This window comes from Alternaria novae-zelandiae (genome assembly GCF_023758075.1).
Source record: "Alternaria novae-zelandiae strain BMP 2774 chromosome Unknown scaffold_20, whole genome shotgun sequence".
In the NCBI taxonomy this organism is placed as follows: domain Eukaryota; kingdom Fungi; phylum Ascomycota; class Dothideomycetes; order Pleosporales; family Pleosporaceae; genus Alternaria; species Alternaria novae-zelandiae.
In genome coordinates, this window is record NW_026056980.1 from 263962 (window position 1) to 275168 (window position 11207).

General features: G+C 54.2%; 4 protein-coding genes across 4 annotated transcripts; 3 read left to right on the plus strand and 1 right to left on the minus strand.

Annotated features, from left to right (window-relative positions):
- Positions 1 to 272: 272 nt before the first annotated feature.
- J4E88_008619 (uncharacterized protein) lies at positions 273 to 3293 on the plus strand (the record flags this gene model as incomplete). The annotated part of the gene is made up of 2 exons (XM_049402229.1): positions 273 to 533; positions 837 to 3293. The coding sequence occupies 2 exons, from the start codon at positions 273 to 275 to the stop codon at positions 3291 to 3293; spliced, it is 2718 nt and encodes a 905-aa protein (XP_049251900.1).
- Positions 3294 to 3844: 551 nt separating this feature from the next.
- On the plus strand, positions 3845 to 6346 carry J4E88_008620 (uncharacterized protein; the record flags this gene model as incomplete). The annotated part of the gene is made up of 2 exons (XM_049402230.1): positions 3845 to 4402; positions 4451 to 6346. The coding sequence occupies 2 exons, from the start codon at positions 3845 to 3847 to the stop codon at positions 6344 to 6346; spliced, it is 2454 nt and encodes an 817-aa protein (XP_049251901.1).
- A 703-nt stretch (positions 6347 to 7049) lies between these two features.
- On the minus strand, positions 7050 to 8568 carry J4E88_008621 (uncharacterized protein; the record flags this gene model as incomplete). The annotated part of the gene is made up of 5 exons (XM_049402231.1): positions 7050 to 7722; positions 7773 to 7893; positions 7946 to 8210; positions 8257 to 8355; positions 8404 to 8568. 5 exons carry the CDS (start codon positions 8566 to 8568, stop codon positions 7050 to 7052), a joined length of 1323 nt encoding a protein of 440 aa, XP_049251902.1.
- Positions 8569 to 9400: 832 nt separating this feature from the next.
- Positions 9401 to 11165, plus strand: J4E88_008622 (uncharacterized protein; the record flags this gene model as incomplete). The annotated part of the gene is made up of 3 exons (XM_049402232.1): positions 9401 to 9406; positions 9481 to 9577; positions 9718 to 11165. 3 exons carry the CDS (start codon positions 9401 to 9403, stop codon positions 11163 to 11165), a joined length of 1551 nt encoding a protein of 516 aa, XP_049251903.1.
- Between the last annotated feature and the right edge of the window lie 42 nt (positions 11166 to 11207).

An 11207-nucleotide genomic window follows, 5' to 3' on the forward strand; every position in this document is an offset into this window, starting at 1 on the left:
TTCAGCGCCGTCTCACATGCGGGCATCGGTTGTGGCGCTACCAACCACATCCCTGATTTCCCTTCAGGAACAAACGCTCGCCTCGCCGCCTTCTACCCTCCCCATCCACTCACTGGCCATCGTCTCCCGCTTGTTTCACGCGGAGAAAGGGATACAACGGGTACAGTCTTGTGGGCCTGGCTAGTGGAGACCCTAGGTAATTTTGGACGCACGCGACGGCGGCAGGGTCACAGGCACGCAACCACGAGCCGGCACTTGTCTGCGGGCGTGGAATGCGGCTTCAGAACATGGCCGCAAGCGGTCGTCAGGAGGCAAGGGAGGAAGAGGGACTGCTTTGTGAATCGGGGAGGATGAACGCCCACGATGAAGAGATGGCAAAAGAGCTTGGGTATCACAGCGACGACGAGGATATAAAATGCCTACTCAATGCCGGGGAACATGAATCGAGCACAGCACAGCGAACATCACACCCCGGCTACCCGAAACTTGAAACAAGGCGTTTCGACAACGTTGATTGGCGCCCCGATCCTATTGTAAGTCCCCTTCCTGAATGAACCGCTGTACATATACTATGCGGCGGCGCCCCCATTCACTTTTTCCCTTCACGCAGGCGATTGTCAGCTACCAGCACTCATTGTGTGCCGTCAGTTCTTATTGTTCTCTGTCATTCATTTCTATTGTGTAGAGTCATCTTCTCACAACAACATTACTACTTTCTTCTTCCTTCGTTGCTAGCCAACCTTACCACCACTTCTGCAAACTTGCAATCTTTCTACTCGACGATCCAACAACACTATCAACGTCCTTTGCCGGTCAACTGACAACGATACTTCCAGTCTTTCAAGTCGAGACTTTTCCAACTAGCTACTCCGAACTTCAACAAACGCACTGCCATTATGGTTGCCTTTAGCGCTGGAGCGCTTCTTTTGACGCTGCGCGTCCTCCTTTCCGCCACTCCCTCTACTGCTGTGCCCGTTGCGCAAGCACCTACCGCTTCATACGCACCAGTCCCAGCCCCATCAGCAGCACCAGCTCCATCAGCAGCACCAGCACCGGCAGCACCAGGTGGTGCTTCCGGCTACTGGCTTGAGACCATCAAGCGCCAGGGCCAGGCTCCCTTCAACCCCAACCCAGAGTCCTACAAGGTCTTCCGCAATGTCAAGGAGCTTGGTGCCAAGGGTGACGGGTCCACCGACGATACCGAAATCATCAACAAGATCATCGCTGACGGCGAGCGATGCGGCGAGGGCTGCGACTCGACCACTACCACACCGGCACTCATCTACTTCCCCGCCGGTACCTACATGATCAGCAAGCCCATCATTCAGTACTACTACACCCAGTTTGTTGGCGACCCATTGAACATGCCCATCCTCAAGGCTACCGCAGACTTCGAGGGCATGGGTCTGATCGATGCCGATCCCTACATCCCAGGCGGCGACGGCGCCAACTGGTACACCAACCAGAACAACTTCTACCGCCAGGTCCGCAACTTTGTCATCGACATCTCCGCTACCAAGGCTGCCGCTGGTATCCACTGGCAGGTCTCTCAAGCCACCAGTCTCCAGAACATCGTTTTCGAGATGGCCAAGGGTGACGCTGGCAAGGACCAGAAGGGTATCTTCCAGGACAACGGCTCCGGTGGTTTCATGACCGACCTGACCTTCAACGGTGGTGCCATTGGTGCCTTCATGGGTTCCCAGCAATTCACCATCCGCAACATGACCTTCAATGACTGCGGCACTGCCATCTTCCAGAACTGGAACTGGCTCTTCACCTACAAGAGCATCTTCATCAACAACTGCCAGGTCGGTCTTGACATGGCCAACAGCCCCGCCAACCAGACTGTCGGCTCTGTTCTTCTGCTCGACAGCAAGTTCACCAACACTCCCATCGGTATCAACTCGTCTTTCACCGAGAACAGCATTCCCACCACTGGCGGCACTCTCATCCTCGACAACTGCGACTTCACCGGTTCCGAGAAGGCTGTCATTGGTGCTACTGGTAACACCATCCTTGCGGGTGGTAAGAAAGTCGAGACCTGGGCTCAGGGTAACGCTCTCGCTGCCGGCGCACAACTTGGCCGTGTTCAGGGTGATGTCAATGGCGCACCCGCGAAGCCCCAGAGCCTCCAGGGTCTCAACGGCTGGTTCGAGCGCAGCAAGCCCCAGTACGAGAACGTCGACGTCTCCAAGTTCGTCAGCCTCAAGTCCAAGGGTGCCAAGGGCGACGGTGCTACCGATGACACTGCTGCTATCCAGGCCGCTATCGATGGTCTCCAGGAAGGCGAGGTTCTCCACGTCGACCACGGTGCCTACCTCATCACCAAGACCGTCGTCGTCCCCGCTGAGAAGAACATCAAGATGGTCGGTGAAGTCTACAGCACTTTCTTCATCACCGGCGAGTTCTTCTCCAACATGGACGACCCCAAGCCTGGTTTCCAGATTGGTGCTAAGAGCGGCGACAAGGGTTCTTTCGAGGCCTCTGACCTCATCATCGGTACCCAGGGCCCTGCTCCCGGTGGTATCTTGATGGAGTGGAACATCAACGCTGAGAACGGTGCCGCCGGTCTTTGGGACGTCCACTTCCGTGTCGGTGGCTACGCCGGAACCAAGCTCCAGTCGTCCAACTGCAAGAAGAACCCCGACGCGACCCACGAGCCCAACCCAGAGTGCATTGGCTCCTTCATGCAACTCCACATCACCAAGAACTCCAACGGCTACTTCGAGAACGTCTGGCTCTGGACCGCCGACCACGAGCTCGACCAAGACGACCACTCCCAGATTGACATCTACAACGGCCGCGGCATGCTCGTCGAATCCCAAGGCCCCGTCTGGATGTACGGCACCGCCTCTGAGCACTCTCAAATGTCTCAATACCAGTTCTCCGGCGCCAAGGACATCTTCTACGGAGCCATCCAAACCGAGACACCCTACTACCAGCCCAACCCCACCGCGGCCGTCCCCTTCACCAAGAACGACAAGTACTTCGACCCAGACATGAGCCAAGCCAAGTCCGCCTGGGCCGTCCGTGTCACCGACGGCAGCGACAGCATCTGGAGCTACGGCGCGGGTACCTACTCGTTCTTCCAGAACTACGACCAAGACTGCGTCGTCGGCCAGAACTGCCAGCAAGACATGAACGAGATTGCCAACTCAACAAACGTCAACTGGTTCGGTCTCAGCACCAAGGCTTCTGTCAACATGATCACCATGGGTGGTCAGGGTCTAGCCAAGGACGAGGATAACCGCTCCAACTTCTGCGCTACTCTTGCTATCTTCGCTTCGGGATAGACGCCTCTTCCTCACTCTGCGACAACACTACGTGGATATCCTTGATGGATGTTCCATTGACTTAGACGATCTTCTTCACTTCTTTTCCCTTTGGGGACCTTGTTTTTTTTTTAACGAACATGTATATTTTATTGTTCTGTCTTTGTCCCATGTAAGAGGCGGAATGTCACACTCGCTTGAAAGATACGCTGTATGAAGTCGAGAAGCATTATTTATACCCCTGGGCAGGATGGAGGAGTTTGGGCCGGATCCTTTTTCTTTTGAGTCGAGTTGATAAGATGATGAATTCAATATCCTATGATATTATTAATGCTTGAACATTTTGTCTGTGATGTCTTTTTGGTAGTCTGAACCACCTCATTACAGGTTCTGGCAAGGTGAGATTATGTAGACAGTGTTCATGTAAACATATGAGGCCCTCGCCAAAACTCACCTCCCCGCGCGCACGTCCTCGGGAAAAACTTCCCCGCTTAGAATCTCGCAGCTCACTTCTCTACAAAACCTACCTTTTACCACACAACCACCCCACCACATCTCTCACGTGCGCAAACATGTCTGACCCGTCGGACGAATCCACGCGACCGGCGAAACGCGCGCGCCTCGACGATAATGCCGCTCCCTCGCTCTCCACTACCTCGACATCAGCTCCGAACACAGCTCCGATTCCCACGGCCTCGATTCTCTCGGCACCAGCAACCATTGACACGGATCTGGAGCGCGAAGTACGCGCCGGTATAACCGAATATGTCTGCCCGGATAACCTGGGTTTTACGGGGGTGCTGAAGCAGAGGTATACGGATTTTTTGGTCAATGAGATTGGGTTGGATGGGCAGGTGCTGCATTTGAAGAGCACGGAGGTAGTGGATAAGAAGAAGGCTGGGAAGGAGGATGTTGAAAATACAAATGGTGCAGGTGGAAAGAAGCCTGAGAGTACGGCAGCGACTGAGGAGACGGTCGATGCTGTTATGCAGGATGCGGGTGTTGTTGGTGAGACTACGCTTGCGGTGCCCGAGCCGGTAAAGGTGGAAGATGCGCCGAAGGAGGAGGAGAATGGTGGGGAGGAGATTATTGGGAAACCGCCGGTAGCTCAGGAAGAGCCTGAAGAACAGGTGGGTGGTCTATACGCATATATATTGCGCAAATGCTAACACGTACAGTTGCCGGAAGAAGATCGCAATATTCTCCACTCGATATTCGGCGAACAGACTACCGACGAGATCGTAAAACTTGTCAGACAAGTACGGAGAAAGGAATCGCGAAAGGCAAAAGACTTCAAAGCCGTCATATCATCGCCCATAACCGACAAAGACAAGCGTACCCAAGCGCACCAGAGTCTACGTCGGATCTTTCCCAACCTCCTCGAGAGCGCGATGGAGGAGAACCAGACTATACGCATCAAGGCCACTCCACCAGCAGAGCGCAAAAAGAAGAAGGGCAAGGGCGGCGCAAAGGATCGCGAGAACCAGGGAGGCCGACGCGGAGGTCAAGATTGGGAGGAGCTTGGTGGTGAATACCTGCACTTCAACCTGTACAAGGAGAACAAGGATACAATGGAAGTTGTAGGGTTCCTAGGGAGCAAGCTCAACTGCGGCGCCAAGGGCTTCGGCTTCGCAGGCACAAAAGACAGACGAGCATGCACCGTCCAAAGAGTCTGCGTCAAGCGCCAATTAGCCCAGCGCATCCAGAACTTCAACAAGATCCTGTTCAATGCCGCCGTAGGAGACTTTGAATACCGCCACAACGACCTAAAGCTAGGAGACCTGATGGGCAACGAGTTCACCATCACCCTCCGCGACTGCCATTTCCAAAGCGAGGAAGGACTAGACTTTGCTCAGCGAAGTAAATTGGCCCACGATGTAGTCAGCAAAGCCATCACCGACTTCTCCCAAAAAGGCTTCATCAACTACTACGGTCTCCAACGCTTCGGCTCCTTCGCCGCCAGCACCGACGCCATCGGCCGCAAGATGCTACAAGACGACCTCAAAGGCGCAGTAGAAGACCTCCTCGCATACAGCGACACCGCCCTCGCCTCTGCCCTAAACCCGTCCGAGTCCACAACTCTAGTCTCTCAAGACGACCGCAACCGCGCCCACGCCCTGCACATCTGGAAAACCAAAGGCTCCGGCACCGAAGCCCTCGACTTCCTGCCCCGCAAATTCACCGCAGAACGAAACATAATCCAGCATCTAAGTTCGCGCAATAGTAAATCAGGCCGCTACGACCGCAAATCAGACTGGCAAGGCGCACTCATGACAATCCCGCGTACACTGCGTTTAATGTACGTCCACGCCTACCAATCCCTCGTCTGGAACAGCGTAGCAGGCAAACGCTGGGCTACCCACGGCGATAAGGTCGTCGCAGGCGACCTCGTCCTCGTAAACGAACACCGCGACAAAGAACAAGGCAGTACAGCCTCAATACCAAAAGCAACACACGACCAAGACGGCGAACCCATCATCGATCCCTCCGGCGACGACTCTTCCCTTGCTCCCGACGCGGATTTCGAACGCGCGCGTCCGCTTACTGCTGAGGAAGCGGCCAGTGGGGAGTATAGTATCTGGGACGTTGTGCTGCCGCAACCGGGCTTCGATGTCGAGTACCCTAGAAATGAGATTGGGGAGTACTACAAGACTTTTATGGGGAGTGAGAAGGGTGGGGGGTTGGATCCGTATAACATGCGGAGGAGTTGGAGGGAAGTCAGTCTAAGCGGGGGTTACAGAAAGTTCCTAGCCCGGCCACTTCAACCGCTTGAGTTCAAGGTTCATAGTTATAGGAAGGTGGATGAGCAGTTTGTTCAAACAGACTTGCAAAGCCTGGGCCGCGAGAGAGATGTTGGAAAGAAAGATGGGGGTAAAGAGGATGGGAAGGAGGGAGAGATTGCAGACGCGCAGATGGAGGACGGAGAGGAGAAGGAAGAGGCGGGAGAGGAAAAGATTGCTGTGGTGATCAAGTTGCAGTTGGCGAGTAGCCAGTATGCTACTATGGCGTTGAGGGAGCTGATGAAGGCGGGGGGTGTTAAGGCGTTTAAGCCGGAGTTTATGGGTGGGAGGTAGGTGGTGAGGAAAGGGATAGCGATGGACGTGGGAGTCATGATTGCATGTATAAAAGATAGGCAAGGGAAAATAACATGGTTGAACATTCTGTATTGGAACGACGTACGAACAGAAACCGTGCTTATACCATCGTTGATCCAACAAGATATGAGCATCCATGTAGCAAATGGTGTGGTAGTGAATATCTCCTCTCCGGACATTCTCACTTTGGAAATGCCATGGAATGTCGAGTCTTCCCTTTGAGAAGCACTACCCCGTACTTCACGACGCCATCGTACCATGCTGCAAGGCATGCCATGCCATGTCAATAGTCTCATCCCCTTTTCCTTGTAACTGGTACTGGTACGACGGAAAACCTTCTTCCGCCGTGTTTACCCGTAGTACAGGATTCACTACTTCCAACTAACAAGTAGCGTTAGCGTTGAAGAACCGGGTGGCGGGCCGCTCATGTCAGAATTCATCACATTCTTTCCAGCCTAGACGTGGATCCAAGTACTGTCTTGACAGGTGTCGTAATTAGGTAACTATCTCGTTGACTAGAAATACATTGGGGTATCAAACTATGGTTTTCTGATCGTCATCTACCGATCGATGAATTTTGTCTGTCCGTGAAAAAAAGGAAAAGCTGGGGCGTAGCGTCGTTACGGTCGTGTCTGTGTGCATATATGTACAAATGTTCAGTTCGCGTTCGGTTTCGAGATTCTCAAACCGCATCCCCCGCATCCATATGGCTCGGCGGCGAAACAGGATGTGAAAGTGGATTGCCATAGTTGATGTCTTCGCTCGTGGGCCGGCTGCGGTGCAGTAGCGCGCGACTGAGGCTGAGGCGTGATGGTTGGCGTGGTTTCTTCTCCTCCGGCGCCTTCCATAAAGGGAGGTCTGTTGCGTCGGACGAGGTGCGAGCGAGGATAGGGTCAGCGCTGCTGCGTTTCGTGTAGCCCATGTCTGACGGGAGGGGTGTTGCCGCGGTGTTTGGGCGCGTTATAGTCTTTGCTTCGTACATCGATTCCAGTTTTGGTGATGAAGAAGCCTTCTTTTCGATGCCGGAGTATTGTATGCCCAGCTCCGCGAGTAGGAGGTTGTTCTGCGGCGTTGCATGCAAGTTGAGTTGAGACAGGGAGTGGTTCGTTGTTCGTGGAGATGCTCGCGTGCTCTTCATTGTGCCGCTCCTGCTTCCGTCCCTGGTGGTCATGTCGCGTGCTCTTGAGATTCCCATTTTCATGAGTGGGCGGAGGGTTGCCATGCAGCCGACGATGATGCATGTGCCGCATTCGACGGTACTCCATATGGACACGTTGGTCACGTCCCAGAAGAAGTCTTCGAGTTCTGTTAGACCGGTTATGTAAGGGAAGCGGATTCCAGAGCAGATGCAGCCACTGTGATATGTTAGTAGAGCGGTTTGAGAGTGGCTTTAGTCGAGACGTACAGAGCTGCGAGGGATAGGATAAAGCCGACGGAGAATTTGTGCCGCAGATCCATGTTGGCGTACCATAAAATGGGGATGGGTAATAAGAAGAAGACGACGTCTGTCAATGTACTAAAGGTCGCTGTGGAGTACTTCGTAAGCTTGTGTGTAAATAATTCATTCGCGCCACATACCTTGTTGATAGGCAAAGAAATAGTCGACCTGCCGAGATTGGCAGCGACCGATGATCTCGTTGACTGCGTACTTCTCCAAGTTGGGTCCGCATCGGAAGATGACGTAGAAGAATGCAGACATCGATGACACAATGTTGGCAGCGACGGTCACGTAGATGATGATGAAGTGACTGCGCCTGACGACGATGCGGGAGAAGAAGATGGCTAGAGAAATCTTGACCAGCATGATTGCCATGAGATAGCCGGTCTCTCTCACAATAACCCACTGCAATGGTTAGTATGGTTCGCAAGGACAGGATCAGAAGACTTACTTTTGTCACCTTCTGCAACTCGTCCGCGCTGGTGATCTCGCTGGTTCCACCAGATGCTTCAACCAACCAAACTGATCCGCAGAACAAAGTGAACGTCAACTGCTAATGTTAGTTAATGATCACTTGGCAGTGGTGACAAAAACCTACACCGGCAAGTAGCATGACCGCATCATCCCAGCCAAAACTACGGATAATACATGTGCGAGTCCATATCCTGAGTAGGATGAAGATCCAGGATACAACCAGGAAGGCAATGGTAATCCGTTGTTGCTGTTCGGCGGCCATCGCCAGGTCGGCTGAGCTGTGCGTCATGGTGTCGATGTCGAGAGCACGACCAAGTGTCAAGCTGACTGAAAGCAACGTTGCGCAGTGGTATCAAACGAGAGTAGCGTATTGCTCGAAGAGAGCAACGTATGGTCGTTCATGAGAAAGATACAACAAGAAACGGTGGGACCTGCATCTGAGGGAAGAACCGGTTTAGTATCCTGCATCATTGTGTTGAGTCGAGTTTGGTCGACTATGGCTTGTAGTAGCATGCACAGCGGCCCAGCCAGTCTATCAAGTTCCCAGTAGACTATTGCCCACCAGCGGCCTTCTCCATCCTGTGAGGAGCTCTGGAGCTGCATCCAAAACTCTAATCTGACGGCTGAGGCGAATCCGAACCTTGAGCTATCGTTACTCGTAGTGTAGACGGCGGCGCTGCGGGGACGCTGCCTAGCGTTGCCGCCCCATGTTGGGCTCTACGGGGTCTGCTCCGACACTGGATTAGGAGTGTAGGCATGGCAAGTATGCAGACAGACGATTATAAGCGGACGCGAAACATACAGTATGCGTGCGGGGGAGTCGGTGGGGGGGCGTTGAGGGTAGTGTCAGGCACAGGGTGGGTCTGAAAGGGAGAGGGACCTCGGGATTGGTGATCTCCCCGACGCTTGGACCTTCAGATTTCCAGTTCCAGTCCTGCTTCCATCGCAAACAAGCAAACATGACCCTGGCGGAGAAAGCAGCACGAAGCAAACGGCAGAAAAAGAAACCACATCGGCCACCAAAGACAGGCCTGGACACCGGAGAATATCGCCCCTACATCAATATATCGACACTGAAGTTGGGTTCGCACTGTTCGCGTCCGGTTGGGTACCTGGCTCGCATGCACGTGAGTGATCAACACTTTTCCGCACGGTCTGCCACATTCGCCTTAGCCAGGGACGCCAAAGTCCCAAATACCAGATACCCGTGGACCGAGGCGAGCCTAGACAGACGATAGGTGCGGGAGTAGTCGCGACTTGCGAACGAAGGTTTGCACGGAAGCTGCCTGAGGTGTCCGGTCAGGGCAGCCATACAGCACACTCCAGACCCTTTTCAGACAACGCTTCACCCCTGCTTGCTGTCGCCACGGGCCCTAGTCACGCTCCCCCGAAGCTTGCATCCTGCACCCCGTGACGTCAATCTAGCGTCCCTTTACAGCACTTGAGGAAGCGAAGATCAGCATGCCGCCTTCACTTCGCCGACGAGGAGGCCAAGCACACCAACATCGCATGCCCCCGCCCTCACCACCAGAAGCCCAAGACACGTCCAGCGACGCAGAGCTAGATGGTCGCCAAGATGTCGAAGAAGTAGAGCAGGATCTCGACGCTGCCGACGACGACGAAACCCTTGGCGACGACCTAATCGGCCTCGAAGGCGATGAAGAAGACCAAGAAGAAGACGACGAAGGCGACGAAGAACTCGGTTCAGAAGATGGTCTCGCATCCCCAAATCTTCCCTCGGATAGTCTACCCAACCTCGATCCCCCACCCCCTTACCTCCGCGAAATCTCCACCCTAGCATCCTGGACCGTCTCTTCTTCTAAACCAGGCTGTTCAATTCCCCAACTGCGGCATCCGAATACGAACCTCTTCTGGCAATCCGATGGACCACAGCCTCATTATCTCAACATCCACTTCTTCAAACTCGTCCGTATTGTGGGATTGAGACTGTATCTCGACTTTGAACAAGATGAGAGTTACACGCCCACCAAGATAATCTTCCTCGCTGGCAGCGGGCTCAACGACCTCCAGGAATGGGGCGAGATGCGATTAGAGAGTCCGAGGGGATGGATCTGGGCTGATTTCTCGGGGGTAGGAGATCCGGATAGTGATGATGAGGGCGATGACGATGAGGGTGACGGCGGAGAAGGACGGAACACAGGCGAACGGCCACAACGTCTCCTCACAGACGCCTTACACTTGAACGGCGGGAGGAGAGGCAACGACGCATCTTCTGATTCCGAAAACGCGGCGCCGGGCCAGGGCGGGGATCTGGACATGCAAACACCAGGACAGCAAGATACGCCTCTACCTCCGTATCCTTCATACGACACCCCCCAACCCACCCAACAGTCACAACCCCCTCCACCAGGCACCCGCACCCGCACCCGCCGCGCAAACCTCCACCCAAACCCCACCGTCACACCAACCCAAAACCATCCACCATCAACGCCTATCCCTCCTCAAACACAACCGCAAACCTACCCGCGCTCTCACCCTCGCGCTCCCTTTGCATCTCTCTCACCCAACCCCGCTCCCCGCCCCGCTCCCTCCAATACTTTCTCAACCCCACGGCTACCAGTGCTACGCGCCCATCTCGTGCAGATCAAGATATTGGAGAACCATCAGAATGGAAAGGATACGCATTTGCGCGGCTTACAAATCTTTGCTCGCAACGACGAAGACGGGTTTAAGGGAAGTGGTGGTGGTGGGCAGGGACACAAGGGCGTGACGGCGAGGATTGAAGGCGCTGGGTTACAAGAGATGGTCAAGAGGGAGAAGAAGGAGAGGAAGAGGAGGGAGGAGGTTTTGGAACTGGGCGGGGGGGTTTTGGGGATGAGTATGCGTAGTGGTGGAGGAGGGATGGGAGAGGGAAGTATTCGCTGATAAAGTAACAAAGCCTAGTTAGAAAGCCAGAATAATTGTACA